The 27,417-nt window shown below is 44.3% G+C and overlaps 1 protein-coding gene across 1 annotated transcript; it reads left to right on the top strand.

Annotated features, from left to right (window-relative positions):
• Positions 1–13,763: 13,763 nt before the first annotated feature.
• LOC137357224 (interleukin-8-like) lies at positions 13,764–23,440 on the top strand. The gene is made up of 4 exons (XM_068023430.1): positions 13,764–14,125; positions 14,501–14,636; positions 21,693–21,776; positions 22,286–23,440. The coding sequence occupies exons 1-4, from the start codon at positions 14,062–14,064 to the stop codon at positions 22,311–22,313; spliced, it is 312 nt and encodes a 103-aa protein (XP_067879531.1). The 5' UTR covers positions 13,764–14,061; the 3' UTR covers positions 22,314–23,440.
• The last annotated feature ends 3,977 nt before the right edge of the window (positions 23,441–27,417 follow it).

Genomic DNA, 27,417 nt, shown 5'->3' with positions numbered 1-27,417 from the left:
GTTGTAATCTCAGGATTACACCCTGTGCCACATGCTAGTAAGGGTAGGAATAGGAGGATAAGGCAAATGAATGCGTGGCTGAAGAGCTGGTGCAGGCAGGAGGGCTTCAGCTGCTTGGATCATTGGGATCTCTTCTGGTGCAGAGGTGACCTGTACAAGAGGGACGGGTTGCATCTAAACTGGAGGGGGACCAATATCCTTGCGGGGAGGTTTGCCAGCACTACTCGGGAGGGTTTAAACTAGTCTTGCATGGGGGTGGGACCCAAAGTAGTAGTCTCTCAGATGAGATAGTTGAGGTAAATGTAAAGGTTAAAGCAAGCAAGTCCAGTAGGCAGGCCGGGCAGGGGCAGGACAGGGAGCGTGGAAGGTCTGGTAGGCTAAACTTCATTTACTTTAATGCAAGAAGCCTTACAGGTAAGGCAGATGAACTCAGAGCATGGATCGGTACATGGGATTGCGATAATATTGATATTACGGAAACGTGGTTGAGGGATGGGCAGGACTGGCAGCTCAATGTTTCGGGGTACCGATCTTTCTGGCGTGACAGAGGTGGAGGTAAGAGAGGGTGGGGGAGTTGCACTATTGATTAGGGAGGACATCACGGCAGTACTTAGAGAGGATATCCCAGGGGGAATGTCCAGCGAGGCCATATGGGTAGAACTGAGAAATAAGAAAGGGGTGATCACTTTGATGGGATTATACTATAGGCCCCCCAATAGTCAGAGGGAAATGGAGGAGCATATATGTAGGGAAATCACAGATAGGTGTAGGAATTATAGGGTTGTAATAGTAGGTGATTTTAACTTCCCTACTGTTGACTGAGACTGTCTTAGTGCTAAGGGATCAGATGGGGAAGAATTTGTTAAGTGTGTTCAGGATAGTTTTCTGAAGCAGTATGTGGATAGCCCTAAGAAAGAAGGGGCTACACTCGACCTCCTCTTAGGAAATGAGACTGGGCAGGTGGTTGATGTGTCAGTGGGGGAGCACTTTGGGACCAGTGACCATAACTCTATTAGCTTCAAGATAGTTATGGAAAAGGATAGGACTGCTCCTCAGGTTGAAGTCCTAAATTGGGGGAAGGCTAATTTCGATGGCATCAGCCAGGAACTCTCAAAAGTTGATTGGGAGAGGCTGTTTACAGGTAAAGGGATGTCTGGCAAGTGGGAGGCTTTTAAAAGTAAGATGGGAAGAGTTCAGGGCTGGAATGTTCCTGTTAGATGGAAGGCCAAGGCTGGCAAGTTTAGGTAACCTTGGTTGACGAGGAATATTGAGGGTCTGGTCAGGACAAAGAAGGAGGCATATGTCAGGTAAAGGCAGCTGGGATCGAGCGAGTACCTCAAGGAGTATAGGGGATGTAGGACTACACTTAAGAAGGAAATTAGGAGGGCAAAAGGGGCCATGAGATTTCCCTGGCAGATGAGATAAAGGAGAATCCTAAAAGATTCTATAAGTATATTAAGAGTAAAAGGGTAGCTAGGGAGAGAGTAGGTCCCCTTAACGATCAGTGTGGCAATCTATGTGTGGAGCCAAAGGAAATAGGCGAGATCTTAAATGAATATTTCTCGTCCGTATTTACAGTGGAGAAGGTCATGGAAGCTAGTGAGTTCAAGGGAGGGAACACCGATTTCCTGGAGCATATCAACATTACAAAGGAGGTGGTGTTGGAGGTTTTGAAGCACATTAAGGTGGATAAATCCCCAGGGCCTGACCAGGTGTATCCGAGGATACTATGGGAAGCAAGGGAGGAGATTGCTGGGACCCTGGTAGAGTTTTTGTATTATTAGTAGCCACGGGTGAGGTACTGGAAACTGGAGGATAGCTAATGTTGTGCCTTTATTTAAGAAGGGCAGCAGGGATAAGCCACGGAAATACAGGCCAGTGAGCCTCACATCAGTGGTGGGAAAGTTATTGGAAGGGATTCTGAGAGACAAGATTGATATGCATCTGTAAAGGCATGGTCTGATTAGGGATAGTCAGCATGGCTTTGTGCTTGGGAAATCATGTCTCATGAATTTGATTGAGTTTTTCGAGGAGCTGACCAAGAGGATTGATGAGGGCAGGGCGATGGACGTCGTCTACATGGACTTTAGCAAGGCCTTTGGCAAGGTCCCGCATGGTAGGCTGGTTCAGAAGGTTTGAACACATAGGATCCAGGGTGAGCTAACCAATTGGATACCAAATTGGCTTGGTGATAGGAGGTAGAGGGTGGTAGTGGAGGGTTGTTTTTCAGATTGGAGGCCGGTGACCAGTGGTGTGCCGCAGGGATCGGTGCTGGGCCCTCTGTTGTTTGTCATATATATTAATAACTTGGATGTGAATGTAGGGGGCATGATTAGTAAGTTTGCAGATGACACCAGAATTGGTGGTATCGTGGACAGTGAAAAAGTTTGTCTCAGCTTACAACAAGATATAGATCAACTGGGAAAGTGGGCAAGGGATTGGCAAATGGAATTTAATGCAGACAAGTGCGAAGTGATGCATTTTGGGAAGTTAAACCAGGGCAGGACATATACAGTGAATGGCAGGGCCCTGGGGAGTGTTCTTGAGCAGAGAGATCTTGGGGTGCAAGTACATAGTTCCCTGAAAGTGGCAACACAGGGAGACAGGGTGGTGAAGAAGGCGTATGGCATGTTTGCCTTCATTGGCCAAGGCATTGAGTACAAGAGTTGGGACGTCATATTACAGTTGTACATCACCTTGGTTCGGCCGCATTTGGAGTACTGTGTGCAGTTCTGGTCGCTGCACTACAGGAAAGATGTGATTAAGCTAGAGAGGGTGCAGAAAAGATTCACAAGGATGTTGCCTGGTTTGGAGGGCTTGAGTTATAAAGAGAGATTGGATAGGCTGAGTCTCTTTTCCCTGGAGCGAAGGAGGCTGAGAGGGGACATGATAGAGGTATATAAAATTATGAGAGGCATAGATAGGGTAGATAGCCAGAGTCTGTTTCCCATGGTAGGGGTGACTAAAACTAGAGGGCATAGGTTTAAGGTGAGAGGGAGGAGGTTTAAAGGAGATGAAAGGGGTAAATTTTTCACACAAAGAATAGTGGGTATCTGGAAGAGCTGCCTGAGGAGTTGGTGGAGGCAGGAACAGTAGCGACATTTAAGAGGCATCTGGACAGGTACTTGAATGAGCAAGGCATAGAGGGATATGGAATTAATGCAGGCAGATGGGATTAGTATAGATAGGTATTATGGTCAGCATGGACGCGGTGGGACGAAGGGCCTGTTTCTATGCTGTACGACTCTATGACTTTATGACTCTAGTTGGCACTGAGCCTCTGCAAGGTAGAGGTCAGTACGCCATACAACAACAGCACCACCCTTGTCTGCAGGTTTGATGACCATGTCTTGGTTAGACCTGAGAGAACAGCTAGGTCAAGTTTGGCAGAGAAATCTTTTTTGGTTTTGTTGTTGGCATCTAGAGTTGGGGAATATGCACTGATCACAGTGGCATATTGGCTCCTTGCCAGTTTGAGACAAGGACTCATGAGGTACTCATTGCTTCCCAGAGGGAACTCATGAAGCTGATTGACAAGTTCATTCTTAATGGAAAATCCAACTCTGTGTTTTCTGCATTTTTCTTCTGATTTTCCCTTCCAGAAGAAAGTAAAGCCGCCTTGGTGTTACATGAGCTGCCTCTCTTCAGTTCACCGAGTCACACGCAGAGTGGCGATGTCAATGTCAGATCGCTGGAGTTCTTGGGCAATAAGCACAGTGCGATGCTCCAGGCATTCACTCACGGGTGTTTCCATTAGGGTCCTGATGTTCCAGGTCCCCAAACCTTAGTAGATGTGTTTTTTGTGTGTTTCTACTGCAGAAGGTGATCCCTCTGGACCCGGCTATCCAGTCGGGAGAAGTGAGGCAAACGATGTTTAGGGCTCCATTTCCAGCTCCCTCCCCAATAAAGGGTGAGCAGAGTGGATCCTAAAGAGAACAGCTCAGTCACAGTTACAGCTGCTGGAAGTCACCGCTAACTCATCCACATGCTAGACGACCCTCTTGTAACTGCCACCTCCGTGCCAGATCATGTCTAGAAGCTTCCAGACAACACAATCCTGTTTCCATCGCCATTTGCTGGTTGCCGAAGGGCTTGGAGGAGGTATCAGAAAGGAAGACACCTATGTGAGACACCTTTTAATGTGGTGAAACCATTGCACACCAGCTTCCACATGCATCTTGACAGAATGACACCTTGATCCAATGGCAAGGAAACCAAGACGATTGGGCGGTTTCATTCTGCTGCAGCCTTCGTCCACCAGAACAGCTGTTCAGATATTTTAGGTGGCATATCTTCCTCCTCCTGTTCTACTGTTGAGGCCTTATTTGCCGAGCCTTCATGATAACCAAAGTAGCCCAGAACATAAAGAGTTGCACCATACTTCACCCTGTCTTGAGCAACCCTTTCTTACTCATTGCCCAGGTTCCGAGGCTAGGACGAGGGGGTGGACTTTGATAAACTATGAAATGTCGCTTCATTGGATAAATGATCCTTTACAAGTATACTTAAGCACAATGTAATCATTTCTTCAAAGCCTATTTTGTTTTTGATGGAATTATTTTCAAACTTTCAATGTGTAGCTATGACGGCACCAATCTAAGTAATGCACAGGATAAATTAAACAAGCATCCAATTTTTTCGCCATAAAAAATGATAATGAAACAGAGGGAAACTAATTGAATATGATTAGGGAAAGACAGAATACACAGAACATGAAAGTAGATAAAGTACACAAACTGAAAACAGTGAGAATAGGCTGAAAAAATTAAAGGATAAAGAAACAAATGAATAAGATAAAGAGAAATGGAAGGTATGAATGGTCACTATTCAAAAACTGAACACAAAGGACTAGAAGAAAAAATACAAAATGTAAGATTTTGTATGAGCAGAACTGATAAAACAACAATAAGAAAATGAAAATGAAGAAAGAAATGAAACAAAGGACGAAAATTAAAGCAGAGTGCTGAAAGATGAACACAAGAAAATTGATGGCCGACTTAGGGAAAAGGAACACAAAACAAATAGGATTCATGGAAATAAATTACAGAAATGTATAAGCAGAATTGATTAAACTGAAATAAAAGTGAATGGAAACCAAAAAAAAGCCATGGGGGAATTCAAAAACAGGACAGATTAGGAAGAATGTGTTTTAGAAGCGAGCAAAAAAACTAGTAAAAGGAAATATGAAAAAGCAAATTGAGATCTAGAACAATGAAACAGAAAATCTACCAGATTTTAATTATCTTTCATTTCATTTTTTGTTAAATGAAGAAAAGACAGATGTGAGCACCACATGACCAGTCTCTGGAGCTCAGAATTTCTCTATTTGCTGCCAACATGTTGCATGGTCAGTCATAAGTACATAAAAATAAAAGCAAAATACTGTGGATGCTGGAAATCTGAAACAAAAACAAGAAATGCTGGAGTCACTCAGCAGGTCTGGCAGCATCTGTGGAAAGAGAAGCAGAGTTAACGTTTCGGGTCAGTGACCCTTCTTTGGAACTGACAAATATTAGAAAAGTCACAGATTATAAACAAGTGAGGTGGGGGTGGGGCAAGAGATAACAAAGGAGAAGGTGCAGATTGGACCAGGCCACATAGCTGACCAAAAGGTCACGGAGCAAAGGCAAACAATATGTTAATGGTGTGTTGAAAGACAAAGCATTAGTACAGATTAGGTGTGAATACACTGAATATTGAACAGCAGCAAGTGCAAACCTGAAGAAAAACAACCTGAAAAAAACAGTGGGTAAGCAAACTGAACAAACTAAGATGAAATGAAATAAATGCAAAAAAAAAATGTAAAAAAAGTTAAAAAGGAATGTAAAAAAAAAGGAAGAAAAAAATGAAGAAAAAATAACTAAAAATGAAAGTAAACCCCACGCCCACCTCACTTGTTTATAATCTGTGACTTTTCTAATATTTGTCAGTTCCGACGAAGGGTCACTGACCCGAAACGTTAACTCTGCTTCTCTTTCCACAGATGCTGCCAGGCCTGCTGAGTGACTCCAGCATTTCTTGTTTTTGTTACAGTCATAAGTACACCTTGTTCAAATACGGTGAGGCTGTAAATTCCCCTCGATTCCCCAAATGTGCTGTAATTGTTAAAGTATTTAACACTTGTAAAGTTATCTTATTGTGTCTTGAACATTGGGAAACATACGGGTCAACTGCTATCAACAAACAGGAAATGACTCCTAAAATTCACATGGGGATTGTGTTTTTGAATCAGAATTGATGATCAGTTTTAAACCTTTCAATATGAGGTCATTCATGTCATATTTTTGCTTATAAGACTATTTAAATATGTTTTGTTTTAAGCCATTGGTCTCAAGAGGTTATGCTATTACAGCTGGATTTTTACACTTACGTAAAATAATTATTGTGAAAGAGGGAAATCAATACTATTCAACTGTGCATAGAGAGTCGGGTTGGATATCTGGAATGGTAAAAACTATTCCGTCCTCACATTAAAGGAAATTGACAATTTTTTTTCAGCAATATCTGTGCAGTAAACAGGCAAATTACCATGGTGGGTGTAACCCTTCAGAAATCTGAAAAAATTAAGTAGGGCAAACATTTAAATGGGAACAGAACAAAGGGAAGGGGAGGAAATCACACTCTCAGACAGGTGATCTCACACATACACTTATTCACATGCACATACTCTCTTACATACATAGGCCAGGATTTTACCTGGGCGACGGGGTCTCGACCACTGGCTAAAGTGCCGGCGAGAGCCCCACGTCACCTCCTTTGGGAAAGGCCCGCCAATTCAAGTGCCAAGCAGAGGCCAGCAGCTCTTTAACTGAGCGACGCCACCACAGAGGTGATGGTTGTTGCCTGTACTGGACTAACTGGAGGTGTGGGCCCAGGCCACAGGTAAGTCAGGATGGGAGGGGATTCGCAGGGTGGGGTTGTGGTGGAGGTAGATGTAGGGGGTTGGCAGCGAAGGCAATGGGGTGGCTATCAGCAGGCTCCCCTCTTTCCATTGCTGGGTCCCTTGGTCATGCACTCAGGGCGTTTTAATGAGGGGCCCCACACCCAGAGCTCTCAAGCAACCCACATGGGTTTGCTTGGCATGCTCTCTGCTCCTCATGCAGTGACAAGCCGCCTGCTGCTGGACTAATTCCGGCGGAAACAGAATGAGGCTCTTAACTGGGCATTAATTGCCCACTTAAGGGCCTCAATTAGCGGCGAGGTGGGAAGGGTGTTCACAGGTCTTGCTGGCCCAGAGTTAGCCGTAATTTTATGCTCCCCCAAAGAGCGGGAAGCTGGAGGGGTGGGGGGAGATGTAAAATGGAGCGGAAGGCTGAGGGAGCCCTTTCCGGCCCACTCTTGCCTCTGCCGCCACTTTACACAGGGCGGCAGCAGCAAAAAAGTGGCCCGCCCTGGCCAATTAAGGCCCTTTAGTGGCCAGTTAATGGTCGGGAGGCCCAGGCCCGAGAAAAACCACCTGTTAAAAGTAAGCGGCTTTCCGACGACCTGAGGGCCCTCCTAATCAGCAGCACCACTGGGATGAGTGGCCACTGCTGGGGCTACACTAAGCAGAGAGGAAGGCATGGAAGCAGGCCACCCTCTGAATTGATAAGTGGAGCCTGGGTTGCTGGGCCAGTCAAGCATGCCCTGGCGAGGGGTTGTTGGAGGGGATTGGTGAGGCTGGAGGGATTTTCTACCGACCAGCCACTGCCACCGGAGGGGCCCTCATTTGGTCACAGAGTGCCTGATTAATGATTCGGAGGGCTCCCTGCTAGAGGAGGCCACTAGGGTTTATCAGGAATTCTTCCCACATGGCAGAAAGCCCACCCACTGTTGGTAAAATGCTGTTTTACATCTCCTTATTTTAATTTCCATTGACTTCAAACGGTTGCCATTTCACTATCACTGGAGCGGCCCCACCCAAGGCACTGATCTGCCTCCCCACGAGATGCCAATCCATCTTTAGATTTCACTTCCATCATCTGTCCTAAAGAAGTGGGAGCTAAAGTTAAGGTTTGAACATTAATATACCAATACTGAGGTGAGAGGCATGTAAAGATGAGATGCAGTTCCTTAAGCTTACAGCAAATGGCGACGGGAGCAGGATTGTGTTGTTTGGAAGCTTCTCGTCATGGCAGTTACAAGATGGTCGTCTAGCACTTGGATGAGTTAGGGGTGACTTTCATCAGCTATAACTGTGACTGAGCTGTTCTCTTTATGATCAACTCTGCTCAGCCTTTATTGGGGAGGGGGCTGGAAATGGTGCCCTAAACATAGTTTGTCTCACCTCTCCTGACTGGATCGCCATGTCCCGAGTGATCACCTTCTGCAGTAGAAAGAAGGGGACCTGGAACATCAGGACCCTAATGGAAACACCCGTGAGTGAATGCCTGGAGCATCGCACTGTGCTTATCGCCCAAGAACTCCAGCGATATGACATTGACATCGCCACTCTGCGTGTGACTCGGTGAACTGAAGAGATGCAGCTCATGGAACACCCAAAGCAGCTTTACTTTCTTCTGGAAGGGAAAATCAGAAGAAAAACAAAGAATTCACAGAGTTGGATTTTCCATCAAGAATTAACTTGTCAATCAGCTTCATGAGTTCCCTCTTGGAAGCAATAAGGGCCACATGAGTCTCTGTCTCAAACTGGCAAGGAGCCAATATGCCACTGTGATCAGTTCATATTCCCCAACAAAACCAAGAATGATTTTTCTGCCAAACTTGACCAAGCCATTCTCTCAGGTCTAACCCCGACATGGTCATCAAACCTGCAGGCAAGGGTGGTGCTGTTGTAGTATGGCGTACTGACCTCTACCTTGCAGAGGCTCAGCGCCAACTAGAGTTATAGAGTCATAGAGTCATACAGCATAGAAACAGGCCCTCTGGCCCACCGCATCCATGCCGACCATAATGCCTATCTATACTAATCCCATCTGCCTGCCTTAATTTCATATCCCTCTAGGCCTCGCTCATTCAAGTACCTGCCCAGATACCTCTTAAATGTTGCTACTGTTCCTCCCTTTCACCTTAAATCTGTGCCCTCCAGTTTTAGTCACTCCTACCGTGGGAAACAGACTCTGACTATCTACCCTATCTATGCCTCTCATAATGTTATACACCTCTATCATGACCCCTCTCATCCTCCTTCACTCCAGGGAAAAGAGACCCAGCCTATCCAATCTCTCTTTATAACTCAAGCCCTCCAAACCAGGCAACATCCTTGTGAATCTTTTCTGCACCCTCTCTAGCTTAATCACATCTTTCCTGTAGTGTGGCAACCAGAACTGCACACAGTACTCCAAATGCGGCCCAACCAACGTTATGTACAACTGTAATATGACGTCCCAACTCTTGTACTCAATGCCTTGGCCAATGAAGGCAAACATGCCATACGCCTTCTTCACCGCCCTGTGTTCCTGTGCTGCCACTTTCAGGGAACTAGGTACTTGCACCCCAGGTCTCACTGCTCAAGAACACTCCCCAGGGCCCTGCCATTCACTGTATATGTCCTGCCCTGGTTTAACTTCCCAAAATGCATCACTTCACACTTGTCTGCGTTAAATTCCATTTGCCACTCCCTTACCCACTTTCCCAGTTGATCTATATCCTGTTGTAACCATAGACAACCTTCTTCACTATCCACTACACCACCAATTTTGGTGTCATCTGCAAACCGACTAATCATGCCTCCTACATTCACATCCAAGTCATTAATATACATGACAAACAACAGAGGGCCCAGCACCGATCCCTGCGACACACCACTGGTCACCGGCCTCCAATCTGAAAAACAACCCTCCACTACCACCCTCTACCTCCTATTACCAAACCAATTTTGTATCCAATTTGCTAGCTCACCCTGGATCCCATGTGTTCAAACCTTCTGGACCAGCCTACCATGCGGGACCTTGTCAAAGGCCTTGCTAAAGTCCATGTTGACAACGTCCATCGCCCTGCCCTCATCAATCCTCTTGGTCACCTCCTCAAAAAGCTCAATCAAATTCATGAGACATGATTTCCTACGCACAAAGCCATGCTGACTATCCCTAATCAGACCATGCCTTTCCAAATGCATATAAATCCTGTCTCACAGAATCCCTTCCAATAACTTTCCCAGCCCTGATGTAAGGCTCACCAGCCTGTAGTCCCCTGGCATATCCCTGCTGCCCTTCTTAAATAAAGGCACAACATTAGCTATCCTCCAGTCTTCCTCCTCACCCATGGCTAACAATAATACAAAGATCTCTGCCAGGGTCCCAGCAATCTCCTCCCTTCCTTCCCATAGCATCCTAGGATACACCTGGTCAGGCCCTGGGGAATTATCCACTTTAAAGCGCTTCAAAACCTCCAACATCGCCTCCTTTGTAATGTTGATATGTTCAGGATATCGGTGTTCCCTCCCTTGAACTCACTAGCTTCCATGCCCTTCTCCATGGTAAATGCGGACAAGAAATATTCATTTAAGACCTCGCCCATTTCCCGTGGCTCCACACATAGATTGCCACACTGATCCGTAAGCAGACCTACTCTCTCTCTGGCTACCCTTTTACTCTTAAATTCACTTTAAATCTATGCCCCCTCATCACTGACATCTCTGCTAAGGTGAGTAGACCCTTCACCGCCACTCTGTTCAGGCCCCTCAAAATGTTATACATTTCAATAAGATCTCCCTTCAGCCTTCTCTGTTCCAAGGACAGAGCCTATCCAATCTTTCCTCATAGCTGCATTTTTCCAGTCCTGGCAACATCCTCATAAATCTCCACTTTTTGAATCTTAGAGGGATAAAATAGCTAATTTTTGAAAAAAAGTTAATTGTTCCTGTCGGCAAGAAAGGCCTGAGACTCCTTTCAGGTTCTGTTGGCGCACGAGTTACTGAAAAGCCTTTGCAGGTGCTGGGACCTGTCCTGATCATGCAACTACCCCATCCCCACAGTTTGTGGTGAGTTGGTGGCTGTGAAAGGGGTTCTTTTCTGATGCACTCCATCACTAATAGACTGGCTCCTCGTCTGGCAAGGCCTTGATTTTAAAATTCTCATCTTTGTTTTCAAATCCCTCCATATCTCTATAAACTCCTCCAGTCCTACAACCCTCAGATAGTTCTGCACTCCTCCAATTAATGACCAGATGCGCTTCCCTGATCTTCAATAGTCCATCATTCACTATATAAAAGGCATTACACAAATACAAGTTGTTGTTTTATTAATGTAGCCTAAAATGTTCTTTAACAATTATTTAAATCAATCCATGAAATGGAACATTTCAGAATAAAGCATCTTTCACTGTATTTAAGTAATGAATGCACACTTAGTTGATTTTGTAACAAGGGATCTGGCAAATATTTATATTTTCATATTTAAGTTTTTTCCTCAATCTCCTCAAACAGCTACACTGTTGCATAAGTCATGTGCCATTTTCCCTGACTGAGGTAACGGAAGTGATTAGCAGTTGAGCTCTCGTGACAGACAGTTTGAAATATGTTCTTTATGTCAGAGTTATCGCATTTCCTGTACCATGCCCTGGAGTATTCAGAAATCATGATAAAAACAGTCAAGCTGGAGCCAAACCTTCAGGAATGTTGTGGAGAGATAAATTTATGTGAGTGGAGGGTGACAGCAGCAGCTGAACCAAGCAGGAAACCTCAGTAATATGATTCTCACTGTGGGTTTCACCATGTTTTTCTTTTTTTGAGGGGAAAGCAAATTTACTGGTTTAAAATAGAACTGAATATTTTACAAGTCCCTTGTTGCCCCCTACCAATTCTAGCATGGAACTGTCAGCCTTGGACTGTACTGTGACTGCAGCATAATACTGAGTCCACATTGAGCTGCTCAGTATTCTTCATGAGTAGGAAAAGCAGAACTTTTGTTTTTGACACGTTCAGAGTGTTACAACTGGTAATCTCTCCTCCCATTCGAATGCACAAGCACACATATACCATCCAGCCTTTTTTTTATCATTCTTGTTTAATACTATTGATCAAACATTTCTTTCTTTGTTGGATATTTTGCATTCAGTTCCAACTGCCAGTCCTCTTGTTAAATGGAGTTGTAGTTGTAAGTCTGAAATATCAATGAGGAAAATAAGAAAGAAAGAACTTTCATGACCTGAAGAGGTGGTAGAGGCAGGAACCATCACAACATTTAAGAAGTATTTAGATGAGCACATGAAATGCCATAGCATACAAGGCTACGGGCCAAGTGCTGGAAAATGGAATGAGAATAGTTAGGCGCTTGATGGCCTGCACAGGCACGATGGGCCGAAGGGCCTGTTTCTGTGCTGTATAACTCTATGGCTCTATGACCTCAGAATTCCCAATTTGCTTTACAGCCAATGAAGTACTTCTTGAAGTTTAGTCATTCTTATAATGTCAGAATTGCAGAAACCAATTTGCACACACAGGGCTGGATTTTATGGGCCCCCCTGAGGTGGGGTCAGAGGCAGAGGGCCCATCGAATCGCGATGTGTGGCAGGGGCCATCGCTGCCCCATTGCCAAGCGATTTTGCCACTTACAGGCCTCTTCTTGCCACTGCTGGTATCTAACCAGTGACGGGGGGTAATTGGGGGGGAGGGGGGGGTGGTGGGGGGGATGCCTCTGCCAGACGGTGACAGCACCTTGTAAAACTAGTCACCCTCCCTGCGGGCTTGGGGGTGGGGTACCTCTTCCGTGGTCAATCTGTGGCACATGGAGGACCCCCGCCGGAAAAACATACAACTCCATGGGCCCCCCTCCACCTGGACTTCAGACCCACCACCCCCACCCACTCCCCCTTGCCAGGGTCTTCCAGACTGTCCCCAGCGACCCTGCCTTACTTATCTGTGGTGCAGGTTCCAGCAGTGGGCCTGTGTCCAAGGCCCTTGCACCCTTGCAGTAACAACAATACGCTGAGCTGCTGGCCGTCTGTTTGGGTGGTTGCTCTTGGAGGCATGATCCCCATCCTTAAAGGAGCGGAAATCACAGCGCAGGACCCTTAGGCTTCAAAACACTAGAGGATTGCTCCGGGGTTGGTGGGGGCGGGGTGGGGGGAGGTGCGGAGGGGTGTTGGTGGCACAAGGGCATGAAAAGGCCGAGGCAGAACTCCCCTGCCTTTCCGGCTTGGTGCCAGGTGCCCGCATCCTCCACAAAATCCAGCCCACAAGGATCCACAAACAGCAATGAAATGATGAACAGATAATCTATTTTTTAGTGATGTAGTTGAGGAATCAATATTTGCCAAGTAAATGATAATAGTTATTCTGGCATGTCATGCTACTGGTTTGCATTTGTTTTCAATAAAATTAAGACAGCTGCCAGATGAGCATTAAAAAGATATATCTCCAACAGAAATTAAGCATTTAATGTTCTGTACTCATTGGAGGAAAGCACTACATTTTATAACATATTAATTGCCTAGTATATTAATAGCATATGTTAAGTTTATATCTTGGGATCATTATGGCAGTAAGTTTCCTGATAGATCTCAACATCTGGCACCTTACCCAATGCAACTAAAATACCTGAAATAGAAGGCAAAAATCAGCATGCAGACAGAACTCACTCTCAGGTTACTCTATTTTTTTCCTATATTTCATTATTTGAATAATCTAATCTCTTGTATTTCTACAATGTCACTCACTATCTGAGTAAAAGAACTTTGAGAAATGTTATTCATTTAATAATGAATTTCTGACTGGTTTTAAATAAAATAAGGCCTCTTCAAACTTTTTGCACAGTTTCAGTTCCTGGCAGTGAAGTGATGCTTAAACATTCAGTAAGTTGACAGAGTTTTGGTCACTTTGGATTGGAAGTGGTTAAATAGATTTGTTAGCAATAAAGTATTTCCTTGAAACAGGTTAATTGTGAATATATGATTACAAAATATGATTTTATTCTTTTGACACACCATTATGTCAGATTTACTTTGCTCATGATGAATACAGCACATCTCACCATTTTGGAAATGCCTCCCAGCCTACGTCAACTTTCACTACTGACTCATAGCATTTAGACAATAAATACAGATGCTGAGTATTTTGGACCAGACACAGACTGCAGCAATACGGCAATAAGAAGATAAAGAGTATTGCACAAGTAAATCACAATGAACAGCAAAGTTACTCTCACAGTCCTGACTCTCGTTGTACTTTATATGGCTTCCACACGAGGTAAGAAATGCATAACTTCGAGAATTGAACATAATTTATTCAGAATCTAGAATTATATTTGCATTGTTCATGCAACCATGATTTATCCTAAAGTTTTTGTGATAGAATTACTATTGCAATTATCCATTAGCTCTTAATTTTACATGTTAAATCAAGACACAGGGAGATTTACAATAATCTGCATATTTGAACAGATTATATTAGTGCAAGAACATTAAATTTCAGGGAGAATGGTAATGGACAATAAACTGTAAGGCAATTGATAAAACATTGGAGTAGAATTTCAGTCCAAAGGAATAGTAATATACATATGAGAAAGGTACTTAAACTCTATCTTCAAAACTAATTTCTTTTATATTTTAATTAATTATACAGCTGCATCAATTGGAAGAGCAGGAATGAACCTGCGATGTCAGTGTATCAAAACATCCTCAACGTTCATCCATCCGAAGTTCCTGGAGAATATTGAAATTGTTCCAAGTGGTCCCCACTGTGAAAATGTAGAAATTATGTAAGTGTTTCTGACAGAATATTTATGAATTTGATTTATTTTACAAATTACATTTAGATATTGTATAGTCAGAACGAGAGAGACTCACGGTTGGTGTGTTGCCTCCCAGGTGCCAGGGTACGTGATGTCTCGGATCGTGTTTTTGGGATCCTCAAGGGGGAGGGGGAGCAGCCCCAAGTCGTGGTACACATAGGCACCAACGACATAGGTAGGAAGAGAGATGGGGATTTAAGACAAAAATTCAGGGGGCTAGGGTGGAAGCTTAGAGCGAGAACAAACAGAGTTGTTATCTCCGGGTAGTTGCCCGTGCCACCTGATAGCGAAGCGAGGAATAGGGAGAGAGAGGAGTTGAACACGTGGCTGCAGGGATGGTGTAGGAGGGAGGGTTTTGGTTTCCTGGATAATTGGGGCTCTTTCTGGGGTAGGTGGGACCTCTACAAACAGGATGGTCTTCACCTGAACCAGAGGGGTACCAATATCCTGGGGGGGAGATTTGCTAGTGCTCTTCGGGGGGGTTTAAACTAATTCAGCAGGGGGATGGGAACCTAAATTGTAGTTCCAGTGTGCAGGATGTTGAGAGTAGTGAGGTCAGGGATAAGGTTATAAGGACACAAGAGGGCACTGGCAAGCAAGAGCTTGGTTTAAACTGTGTCTACTTCAACGCCAGGAGCATCCGGAATAAGGTGGGTGAGCTTGCAGCATGGGTTGGTACCTGGGATCTGGATGTTGTGGCCATTTCAGAGACATGGGTAGAGCAGGGACAGGAATGGATGTTGCGGGTTCCGGGATTTAGATGTTTCACTAAGAACAGAGAAGATGGTGAAAGAGGGGGGGTTGTGGCATTGTTAATCAAGGAAAATATTACAGCGGCAGAAAGGACATTTGAGGACTCGTCTACTGAGGTAGTCTGGGCCGAGGTTAGAAACAGGAGAGGAGAAGTCACCCTGTTGGGAGTTTTCTATAGACCTCCAAATAGTTCCAGAGATGTAAAGGAAAGGATAGCAAAGATGATTCTTGACAGGAGAGAGAGTAACAGGGTAGTTGTTATGGGGGACTTTAACTTTCCAAATATTGACTGGAAATACTATAGTTCGAGTACTTTAGATGGGTCTGTTTTTGTCCAGTGTGTGCAGGAGGGTTTTCTGACACAGTATGTAGACAGGCCAACCAGGGGCGATGCCACATTGGATTTGGTACTGGGTAATGAACCCGGCCAGGTGTTAGATTTAGAAGTTGGTGAGCACTTTGGTGATAGTGATCACAATTCGGTGAGGTTTACCTTAGCGATGGGCAGGGACAGGCATATACAGCAGGGCAAGAATTACAGCTGGGGGAAAGGAAATTATGATGCGATTCGGCAAGATTTAGGATGCGTAGGATGGGGAAGGAAACTGCAGGGGATGGGCACAATCGAAATGTGGAGCTTATTCAAGGAGCAGCTACTGCGTGTCCTTGATAAGTATGTACCTGTCAGGCAGGGAGGAAGTTGTCGAGCGAGGGAGCCGTGCTTTACTAAAGAAGTTGAAGAGCTTGTCAAGAGGAAGAAGAAGGCTTATGTTAGGATGAGACGTGAAGGCTCAGTTAGGGCGCTTGAGAGTTACAAGCTAGCCAGGAAGGATCTAAAGGGAGAGCTAAGAAGAGCGAGGAGAGGACACGAGAAGTCATTGGCGGATAGGATCAAAGAAAACCCTAAGGCTTTCTATAGGTATATCAGGAATAAAAGAATGACGAGAGATAGGTTAGGGCCAATCAAGGATAGTAGTGGGAAGTTGTGTGTGGAATCGGAGGAGATAGGGGAAGTGTTAAATGAATATTTTTCGTCAGTATTTACAGTGGAGAAAGAAAATGTTGTCGAGGAGAATACTGAGATACAGACTACTAGGCTAGATGGGATTGAGGTTCACAAGGAGGAGGTGTTAGCAATTTTGGAAAGTGTGAAAATAGATAAGTCCCCTGGGCCAGATGGGATTTATCCTAGGATTCTCTGGGAAGCCAGGGAGGAGATTGCAGAGCCTTTGTCCTTGAATTTTATGTCGTCATTGTCGACAGGAATAGTGCCGGAAGACTGGAGGATAGCAAATGTTGTCCCCTTGTTCAAGAAGGGGAGTAGAGACAGCCCTGGTAATTATAGACCTGTGAGCCTTACTTCGGTTGTGGGTAAAATGTTGGAAAAGGTTATAAGAGATAGGATTTATAATCATCTTGAAAAGAATAAGTTCATTAGAGATAGTCAGCACGGTTTTGTGACGGGTAGGTCGTGCCTCACAAACCTTATTGAGTTTTTTGACAAGGTGACCAAACAGGTGGATGAGGGTAAAGCCGTGGATGTGGTGTATATGGATTTCAGTAAGGCGTTTGATAAAGTTCCCCACGGTAGGCTATTGCAGAAAATACAGAAGTATGGGATTGAAGGTGAATTAGTGCTTTGGATCAGAAATTGGCTAGCTGAAAGAAGACAGAGGGTGGTGGTTGATGGTAAATGTTCATCCTGGAGTATAGTTTCTAGTGGTGTACCGCAAGGATCTGTTTTGGGGCCACTGCTGTTTGTCATTTTTATAAATGACCTGGATGAGGGTGTAGAAGGGTGGGTTAGTAAATTTGCGGATGATACGAAGGTCGGTGGAGTTGTGGATAGTGCCGAAGGATGTTGTAGGGTACAGAGGGACATAGATAGGCTGCAGAGCTGGGCTGAGAGATGGCAAATGGAGTTTAATGCGGAGAAGTGTGAGGTGATTCACTTCGGAAGGAGTAACAGGATTGCAGAATACTGGGCTAATGGGAAGATTCTTGGTAGTGTAGATGAGCAGAGAGATCTTGGTGTCCAGGTACATAAATCCCTGAAAGTTGCCACCCAGGTTAATAGAGCTGTTAAGAAGGCATATGGTGTGTTAGCTTTTATTAGTAGGGGGATCGAGTTTAGGAGCCACGAGGTCATGCTGCAGCTGTACAGAACTCTGGTGCGGCCGCACCTGGAATATTGCGTGCAGTTCTGGTCACCGCATTATAGGAAGGATGTGGAAGCTTTGGAAAAGGTGCAGAGGAGATTTACTAGGATGTTGCCTGGTATGGAGGGAAGGTCTTACGAGGAAAGGCTGAGGGACTTGAGGTTGTTTTCGTTAGAGAGAAGGAGGAGAAGAGGTGACTTAATAGAGACATATAAGATAATCAGAGGGTTGGACAGGGTGGATAGTGAGAGCCTTTTTCCTCGGATGGTGATGGCAAACACGAGGGGACATAGCTTTAAGTTGAGGGGTGATAGATATAGGACAGATGTTAGAGGTAGTTTCTTTACACAGAGAGTAGTAGGGGCGTGGAACGCCCTGCCTGCAACAGTAGTAGACTCGCCAACTTTAAGGGCATTTAAGTGGTCATTGGATAGACATATGGATGAAAATGGAAAAGTGTAGGTCAGATGGTTTCACAGGTCGGCGCAACATCGAGGGCCGAAGGGCCTGTACTGCGCTGTAATGTTCCATGTTCTATATGTTCTAATAGGTGAAAAATGTCAAATGGGGTTGTTTAAAATGCTGCAGGAGAGTATTTTTTTAGTTGGCTGAGTCTTTAACATTCAGAGTAAACCTTCACTTTTTGTATTAGTGTCTGAAAGAAATTACTTGAAAAGTCACACAGTGAGGTTTTGTTTAGACTGAAATAAAATGCACACTAAACCTAGAAAATGAGGAAATTCAAGAGTAAGGAAGTTCCAGGTGTGTTAGGCATATTGCTGGTGCTTAACCATCTAAATCTTTGCAACTTAATAGCAGGAGACCAGTCTGCAACCTGCTACTGTTTAACTAGAACTATCCTACTCGTTTTGGCTTGCAGGGTTAACTGTAGTCAAGTCAGAGATTTCCCGCACCCAGTGACAGGTTTAATTCTCCATAACCAATCAATGAACCAGACTGGGCAATCAATATTCAACAGTAACCTGGAGTTTCACAGACCTGTCTGTGAATTTTGCCAAGAAAGGATGAATCTCTCAATGACAAGGATGTTATGTTCCAGCTACTGTGACACTAAAAGGTCCCCACTTGGCTCTTTCCCCATGGGCAAAAGTCATTCATTGATCATTAGATATCTGGCAAGGCATGGATTTGAACCCTTGCTCAGAGAACAGCACATATCAGGAACACCTCCTGATTAGCATGTGAGCAATACAACCCAGAATAAAATGTATGAGTCCATTGCCACCAGCCTGCTAGCCACAGCATGGAAACACACCATTACCCATTGAGTGGTGTAGGAGATTGGAACTAATTTGATTCTTTTTGGCAGACTTGGTAACCTAAGACAGGCAGGTCAGTATTATTTCACCAGTTAAAGTTCAGAGTTTCAAAACCAATATCTTAAATCTCTGCAACCTAATCAAAGCAGGCACAAAACATATCAGCAATGTTTGCATTCTCAGCCTCCTTCCAGTAACTGTTATTCAAAGCTGCAGACTTTCTTTTTTCAACTGTTTCGGCTGGTGTGAGGACCTGTGCAGGTCAGGTGGCAACATGCAAGCCATCTTGATGTTCCAGGTGTCAAGTCTAATGCCATGCCACAGATTTAGTTCTCAAGTGCTTAATCCAAGTTTCCATAAAGAGGCATTGCCACAACAAACATGACCACCAAGAGTTCACTACCTTTCCAGGGTGCTGGCTAAAATCTGTGTTGCAGTCTTCCTTTCTTGAAATTTGTTCATTTGTTCCTCAGACTGGAAAGAGTTACTTGTTGGGAAATCTACAGAAGAGCAGTGGGGGGCATTCAAAAAGGAAATGGGGAGGGTACAGGCCCAACATGTTCCCTCTAGGGTAATAGGTCGGAGCAACAAGCCCAGATAACCATGGATGACCAGAAACATTCAGGGTATGATGAGAAGGAAAAGAGAGGCTTTTAGCAAATCAACGGAAGCATTAGTGGAGTACAGAAAGTGTAGGATGGAGCTTAAGTAAGCAATTAGGAGAGCAAAGAGGGGATATGAGAAAGCTCTGGCTGGTAAAAGTAGGGAAAATCCCAAGATATTCTATAAGTATATCAATGGGAAGAGGATAACCAGGGAAAGAGTAGGACCCATTAGGGACCAAGGGGGAAATCTGTGGGTGAAGCCAGAGGACATTGGTAGGGTGTTGAACGAATACTTCACATCTGTCTTCACCCAAGTGAATGAGGATGTAGATATGGAACTCAGAGATAGAGACTGTGAGGTTCTTGAACAAATTGTCATAGGGAGTGACAAGGTATTGGAGGTTTTGGCAGGCTTAAAAGTGGACAAAACTCCAGGTCCGGACGATTTGCATCCCAGGATGCTATGGGAGGCGAGGGTGGAGATTGCAGGGGCTCTGACCCAAATTTTTAATTCCTCTCTGGCCATGGGGGAGGTGCCAGAGGACTGGAGAACAGCTAATGTGGTCCCACTATTTAAGAAATGTTGTAGAGATAAGCCAGGGAACTACAGACCAATGAGTCTCACGTCAGTATTAGGGAAACTATTGGAGAAAATTCTGAAGGAGAGAATCTATCTCCACTTGGAGAGGCAAAATTTGATTAGGAATAGCCAGCATGGCTTTATCAGAGGGAAGTCATGCCTAACAAATTTGATCGAAGTTTTTGAGCATGTGATCAGGTATGTAGATGAGGGTAGTGCAGTTGATGTAGTTTACCTGGATTTGAGCAAAGCCTTTGACAAGGTCCCACATGGGAGACTCATCAAGAAAGCGAATGCACATGGGATAAAGGGTAACTTGATAAGGTGGATTCAAAATTGGCTTTGCTGTAGGAGACAGAGAGTGATGACAGACGGCTGTTTTAGTGACTGGAAGCCAGTGTCCACTGGCATACCACACAGGGATCTGTGCTGGGTCCCCTATTGTTTGTCATTTATATAAACGACATAGATGACTATGTGGGGGGTAGGATCAGTAAGTTCACGGATGACACAAAGATTGGCCGAGTGGTTAACAGTGAGGTGGAGTGTCTTGGGTTACAGGAAGATATTGACAGGATGGTCAAATGGGCAGAAAAGTGGCAGATGGAATTTAACCCTGACAAGTGTGAGATGATACACTTTGGAAGGAGAAATGTGACATGGAAGTATTCAATGAATGGCCTCACACTGGGAAGTTCCGAGGAACAAAGGGACCTTGGTGTGTTTGTTCATAGATCTCTGAAGGCAGAAGGGCAGGTTAATAGGGTGGTGAAAAAGGCATATGGGATACTTGCCTTTATCAATCGAGGCATAGATTACAAAAGCAGGGAGGTCATGTTGGAGTTGTATAGAACTTTGGTAAGGCCACAGCTGGAGTAATAAATGCAATTCTGGTCGCCACATTATAGGAAGGATGTGATTGCACTGAAGGGGATGCAGAGGCAATTCACCAGGATGTTGCCTGGGATGGAACATTTAAGCTATGAAGAGAGGCTGGATAGGCTTGGGTTGTTTTTGCTGGAGCAGAGAAGACTGAGGGGTGACCTGATCGAGTTATACCAGATTATGAGGGGTATGGGCAGGATAGATACGGAGCTGTTGTTCCCCTTAGTTGAAGGGTCAGTTATGAGGGGACACAAGTTTAAGGTGAGGGGCAGGAGGTTTAAGGGGGATTTGAGGAAGAACTTTTTTACCCAGAGGGTGGCGACGGTCTTGAATGCACTGCCTGGGAGGGTGGTAGAGGCGGGTTGCCTCACATCCTTTAAAAAGTACCTGGATGAGCACTTGGCATGTCATAACATTCAAGGCTATGGGCCAAGTGCTGGCAAATGGGATTAGGTAGACAGGTCAGGTGTTTTAATGCATCGGTGCAGACTCGATGAGCCGAAGGGCCTCTTCTGCACTGTATTATTCTGTGATTCTGTGATTCTGTGATTTAGTCACAACCCCATTTCACAAATTTGTCATTGATCCCACACATGGGACAAAGGACTCCTTCATGTCAATTCCTGTCAAGATCTCAAAAGCAGGAAGAATACTAAAATAGAGAGTTAAGAATTTTAATGCTATTTATTGCCTATGATTTTTCTAATGTTCTGATAATAGATAGACAATTTGAAATAAGTATATTTCTTCACTTCTTTTAGTGCCACTCTTCAAGATAGTAATCGAGTTTGTCTTAATCCTGAATCCTCCTGGGTGAACAAAATTATCGACAGGATAATCAGTCGGTAAGTTTCTATTATTGTACAGCACAAGAAATAGGAAAAGGGTAACTATTCCACTTTGTATCCAGTTAGTGCATTCGAGTTAGTCCTTGGTCAGGTGTGGAATGCGTCACAATGCAAAACGCCTTTCAAACATCTTTGTAACTTGCAGAAAGAGGAAACCATCTGTTTAGCATATCTTGATCCAAGATCGTATGATAGTAAGGATATTTGGGAAAATTCAGTGATTCCACAGTTCTCATTGGGAGCCATTTTTTAAGAGTGTAAGGATAGGAGTTAGGGGAAAACACTATTGTGCTGCTTCTCCAAATTGTTTGAATGCAGCTCCTGCTGGGAGCCTGGGATTGCAGAATTTAGTTCAGTGTTCTAATGATATTACAAAGACTAACATTACATTCACCCTTTGGGTCAAAATTCTATTGATTCAAAAGAATAGAAAATATATTCATTACTGGTCCTTATGGACCTAAAAACAACACTATAATTTTTATTAATGTTCATATTTTTGACAGTTCTAAGAAGACTAATGAAGATCAATGAAGATAAACTCAATGTAGAATTATGAAGAGGCGGACACACACCCATAGCGGGAACTCTGACGAGCTCAAGAATTGATATTTGCCTGCCATCTTGTTCAGATTTATTCTTGGATCACAAGAATCAGTGAATGTGTAACTGGCTTAAATCAGTATTCCATATTTATATATTTATTTCACAATGTTAGCACTTGGAGAATGAAACCTGGATTTTTTTCTTATTGAACTGTACTCTGTACCATTGAGGACATCTTGAAGGCTGGGGGCTGGATTTTACGTCGGGCGAATGGGAGCTGGCCACTGACATAAAAGATGGTGGTGAACCTGCTTCCGCCTAGCCGGGATCCGTCTTGCATTTTACGGGTCCCCGAGCTTTAATTGTTCCGAGGCGGGATTCCCCCCCCCCCCACTATATAAAGTGGGGCGAATGCGGGAGCGGATCGGGAAGGCCTCCTGGAGCCTCCTGCTCCATTTTACACCACCACCCGCCACCATCCGGCTCGCTGGGGTGGCGTAAAATTCTGGCCTGGATGTGTGATCAAATGGATGTGTGATTTTCACTGATGTGAAATAGTAGTTTTTGCATATTGCATTGACCCAAAATCTGTTGTGTAAGTAGGGAATTATATTGGCAAACTGATGGTGAATTGCCATTTGGAAAATGGTGCAGTCTCCCATTACTGCAGTTGTTGAGGTTGCACTGCAACTGTCATCAGTGGAAAACAAAGTTTGAAAAGTTCCTGGATGGTCGGTCGGCAAGGAGTCACCAAAACTAAACATTTAACCATCATTTGGATATAAATGAATAGAGCTCTGTACTTCAGTATAAGCACAAGTACACAAAATTGTGCTTGCATGACCAGAGAGAAGTATAACTCAACACTGCCAGCTCTCTTATTAGTGAGCAGGCAGTCCTCTCAAGCCAGTCCCACAGCATAACAATGGATAAATTATCTGATTAGATTATCATATTCTCTCACATTTGAGGTTAGGATATTGCAGGGTACAATCACATAGCAGGAATGTTATTTCTTACTGCGACATATTGTCAGTATTGTGATTCTGATTCTGCTCATTATTTATTCTAAAACACCATTTTATTTAATACATTATTTATGTACATCCAATGTTTCCAACAAATGATTTTACTTATATATCTATTAAATATTGCTAACAAAATAATGATATAGAAATGGATTTTTTTCTCAATTAATTTAACTTTCCTAGTACCTTACACTCCCAGGAATACTTGTATTTATGAAGAGATGAAATATTTCATGTATTTATTGGAAAACTTGAGATACATTTTTAAAAAAAATATGTGCTATGTCTTGCTTTCTAAATAATTGACTTTGCCTTAAATTATTATTAAAATATTTTGGGGTTAGCTGAATGACAAGTATATGAATTTACTGTGTGATATAGACCATCACAGATATAACCTGCACAGCAGCCACAGGGATTCACAAAAAGAATACAACCATGTTTGATCTCATCCAGGGATAGATAAAAGGGTCTAGGGGGCCCATGCCAAGGAGCACCATAAAACTCACCATAATGATGATTTACATCCTTTGCAGATTAATTGGAATCTCCAAGAATGATGGATTAATTTCCCCGGTCTTGCTACGAGCAAACTGGGAGAGAATAGGGAAGTCGACATTGTGGCTCATATTGTGCGTGTGATTTATACTATTTGTGGCCTTTCTCCATCCACTCAAAGCAGCCTCCTGCTTCTCAAAACTTCTTGCTTGAGCTCAACACTTCTGGCACCAAACCTTTCCCATACCCAATCTCATGAAAACTCAAAACACCCAAGAACTCACACTCACAGCAAGAACTTACAGTGTCTCGCCTCCAACCCAGCTATTCTCCGCTCAGCATCCAGTTAGTCAGAGAGCACTTTGCTGAAGTAGTAGGCAACAATCTTGAATGATTAAATCAGCTGATACAAAGGATAGACTTTGATGTTAAGAAATAGCTGTAGCTGGGGTGACTAGATTGTTTGGTACCTTTAGGTAAATATTGCTTTGCAAACTAAACAAGGCTTGACCTTATAAAGATTTTCTATTTATTTCTGTGGATGCATACATCTTAATGCAGTCGAATGGTGGCAGGGAAAATGTAGATTCTGTTCTATGAAGTAACCTGACATGTCTTTGGCAGTGATGGAATTTATGAAGGTTGGGGGGTGGGGGGGGGGGGGGGAGAACAAGCAAATGTGAAATTACTTTATTTGATGTGCCTGCCTTAATTCATTGAAAGCACTAGGCTGTAAGTTGTGTTAATCATCCCTGTCTTCTTCATCTCTTCCAGTTTCTGGAAGGTGCAAATCATTCTTCACCATGATGTTATGTAGTAAACCGCAAGCTACACTGATTCTACAGACTGCTATTGGGATGCATTCCAGGCTTCCATTTGATTTATCCAGGCAACTAAAAGTAAACTTAAGACTGCAAATTGCCTGTTCTATCACATTTCTTGTAGTGACATAGGCTTTTCTATATCAGGTGTCCATCTCTGTATGCCAAAGCCTTACTGGTGTCATAAACAATGACTGCAGTGGATAATCCAGATCACCTTTCAGCCATCCCGATGCATAGCTTTGCGTCATCAGGACTGGTAGACTGGTATGGTTGGTTGTCATGTGCTGAAAGGATCCTGATAGTCCCTAGGTATTCTTTGTTGTGTTTTTTTGCCCCTACTAGGGGATACCATGGATGCTGATGGGAGCAAAGACTGGGGTTCACGTTTAGTTGCATCTTGCGTTGTGACTGTTTGGGACAAGCTCAATGAAATAGTTGTTATTTTTCCCGTCAGCTTGCAGAGTTGTATAGTTCTAATGTCCTTTAGGGAAGGAAATCTACTGCCCTTACCGCGTCTGCCCTACATGTGACTCCAGACCCACAGCAATATAGTTGACTCTTAAATGCCGTCTGAAATGGCCTAGTATGCAATTGTCCCAGACAATATCCCAGACAACGCCATCACCATCCCCGGGTATGGTCTGTCCCACCGACAGGTCTGACTCAGCAGAGGTGGCGGCACAGTGGTATACAGTCAGGAGGGAGTTATCCTGGGAGACGTCAACATCGACTCCGGACCCCATGATGTCTCATGGCATCAGGTCAAACATGGGCAAGGAAGCCTCCTGCTGATTACCACCTACCACCCCCCCTCTCAACTGATGAATCAGTATTCCTCCATGTTGAACACCATTTGGAGGAAGTGCTGAGGGTGGCAAGGGTACAGAATGTACTCTGGTTGAGCAGATTAGGATTATTTTCATTAGAAAGACGGAGGTTGAGGGGGGACCTGATTGAGGTGTACAAAATCATGAGAGGTATAGACAGGGTGGATAGCAAGAAGCTTTTTCCCAGAGTGGGGGATTCAATTACTAGGGGTCACGAGTTCAAAGTAAGAGGGGAAAAGTTTAGGGGGGATATGCGTGGAATGTTCTTTACGCAGAGGGTGGTGGGTGCCTGGAACGCGTTGCCAGCGGAGGTGGTAGACGCAGGCACGATAGCGTCTTTTAAGATGTATCTAGACAGATACATGAATGGGCAGGAAGCAAAGAGATACAGACCCTTAGAAAATAGGCGACATGTTTAGATAGAGGATCTGGATCGGCGCAGGCTTGGAGGGCCTGTTCCTGTGCTGTAATTTTCTTTGTTCTTTGTTCTTTTTGGGTGGGAGACTTCAATGTCCATCACCAAGAGTGGCTCGGTAGAACCATTACTGGCGGAGTTGGCTGAGTCCTAAAGGACATAGCTGAAAGTCTGGATCTGCGGCAGGTGGTGAGAGAACCAACAAGAGGGAAAAACATTCTTGATCTTGTCCTCATCAATCTGCCTGTTGCAGATGCATCTGTCCATGATGGTATCTGCACAATCCTTGTGTGCAGATGAAATCCCATCTTCACTTTCAGGATACCCTCCCTCGTGTTGTGTGGCACTACCAACGTGCTAAATGAGATAGATTTCGAATGCAAAACTGGGTGCCATGAGGCGCTGTGGAACATGAGCAGCAGCAGAACTGCACTCAACCACGATCTGTAAGCTCCTGGCCCGACATATCTCCCACTCTACCATTACCATCAAGCCAGGGGATCAACCCTGGTTCAATGAAGAGTGCAGGAGGGCACGCCGGGAGCAGCAGCAGGGGAGTCTGGAAATGAGGTGTCAACCTGATGAAGTTACAACCCAGGACTACTCGCATGCCAAACAGCGTAAACAGCACGTGATAGACAGCTAAGCGATCTCACAACCAACAGATCAGATCTAAGCTCTGCAGGCCTGCCACATCCAGTCGTGAATGATGGTGTACAAGTAAACAACTAATTAGAGGAGGTGGCTCCACAAATATCCCCGACCTCAATGATCAAACATCAGTGCAAAAGATAAGTCTGAAGCATTTGCAACAGTCTTCAGCAGAAATGCCGAGTGGGCGATCCATCTTGGCCTCCTCCTGAAGTCCCCAGCATCACAGATGCCAGTCTTCAGCCAATTCAGTTCACTCTGCTTGATATCAAGAAACGACTGAAGGCACTGGATACTGCAAAATCTACAGGCCCTGACAACATTCCAGCAATAGTACTGAAGACCTGTGCTCCAGAACTTGCTGTGCCTCTGCCCAAGCTGCTCCAGTATAGCTACAACACTGGCATCTACCTGGCAATGTGGAAAATTAGATTAGATTAGATTAGAGATACAGCACTGAAACAGGCCCTTCGGCCCACCGAGTCTGTGCCGAACATCAACCACCCATTTATACTAATCCTACACTAATCCCATATTCCTACCAAACATCCCCACCTGTCCCTATATTTCCCTACCACCTACCTATACTAGTGACAATTTATAATGGCCAATTTACCTATCAACCTGCAAGTCTTTTGGCTTGTGGGAGGAAACCGGAGCACCCAGAGAAAACCCACGCAGACACAGGGAGAACTTGCAAACTCCACACAGGCAGTACCCGGAATCGAACCCGGGTCCCTGGAGCTGTGAGGCTGCGGTGCTAACCACTGCGCCACTGTGCCGCCCATTTTTGTACACAAAAGGCAGGACCACCCAACCTGGCCAATTACCACCCCATCAGTCTACTTT

Source organism: Heterodontus francisci, chromosome 1 (genome assembly GCF_036365525.1).
Source record: "Heterodontus francisci isolate sHetFra1 chromosome 1, sHetFra1.hap1, whole genome shotgun sequence".
In the NCBI taxonomy this organism is placed as follows: domain Eukaryota; kingdom Metazoa; phylum Chordata; class Chondrichthyes; order Heterodontiformes; family Heterodontidae; genus Heterodontus; species Heterodontus francisci.
The sequence above is the reverse complement of the archived record's forward strand: the minus strand, read 5'-3'. Positions and strand labels throughout refer to the sequence as shown.

Bases quoted from the DNA above. Each gene is read 5' to 3' on its own strand.
- LOC137357224 (XM_068023430.1), top strand. From the start codon at position 14,062: ATGAACAGCAAAGTTACTCTCACAGTCCTGACTCTCGTTGTACTTTAT. The intron at 14,126-14,500 runs GTAAGAAATGCA...TTAATTATACAG, and splicing joins TTATATGGCTTCCACACGAG to CTGCATCAATTGGAAGAGCA. The intron at 14,637-21,692 runs GTAAGTGTTTCT...CACTTCTTTTAG, and splicing joins TGTGAAAATGTAGAAATTAT to TGCCACTCTTCAAGATAGTA.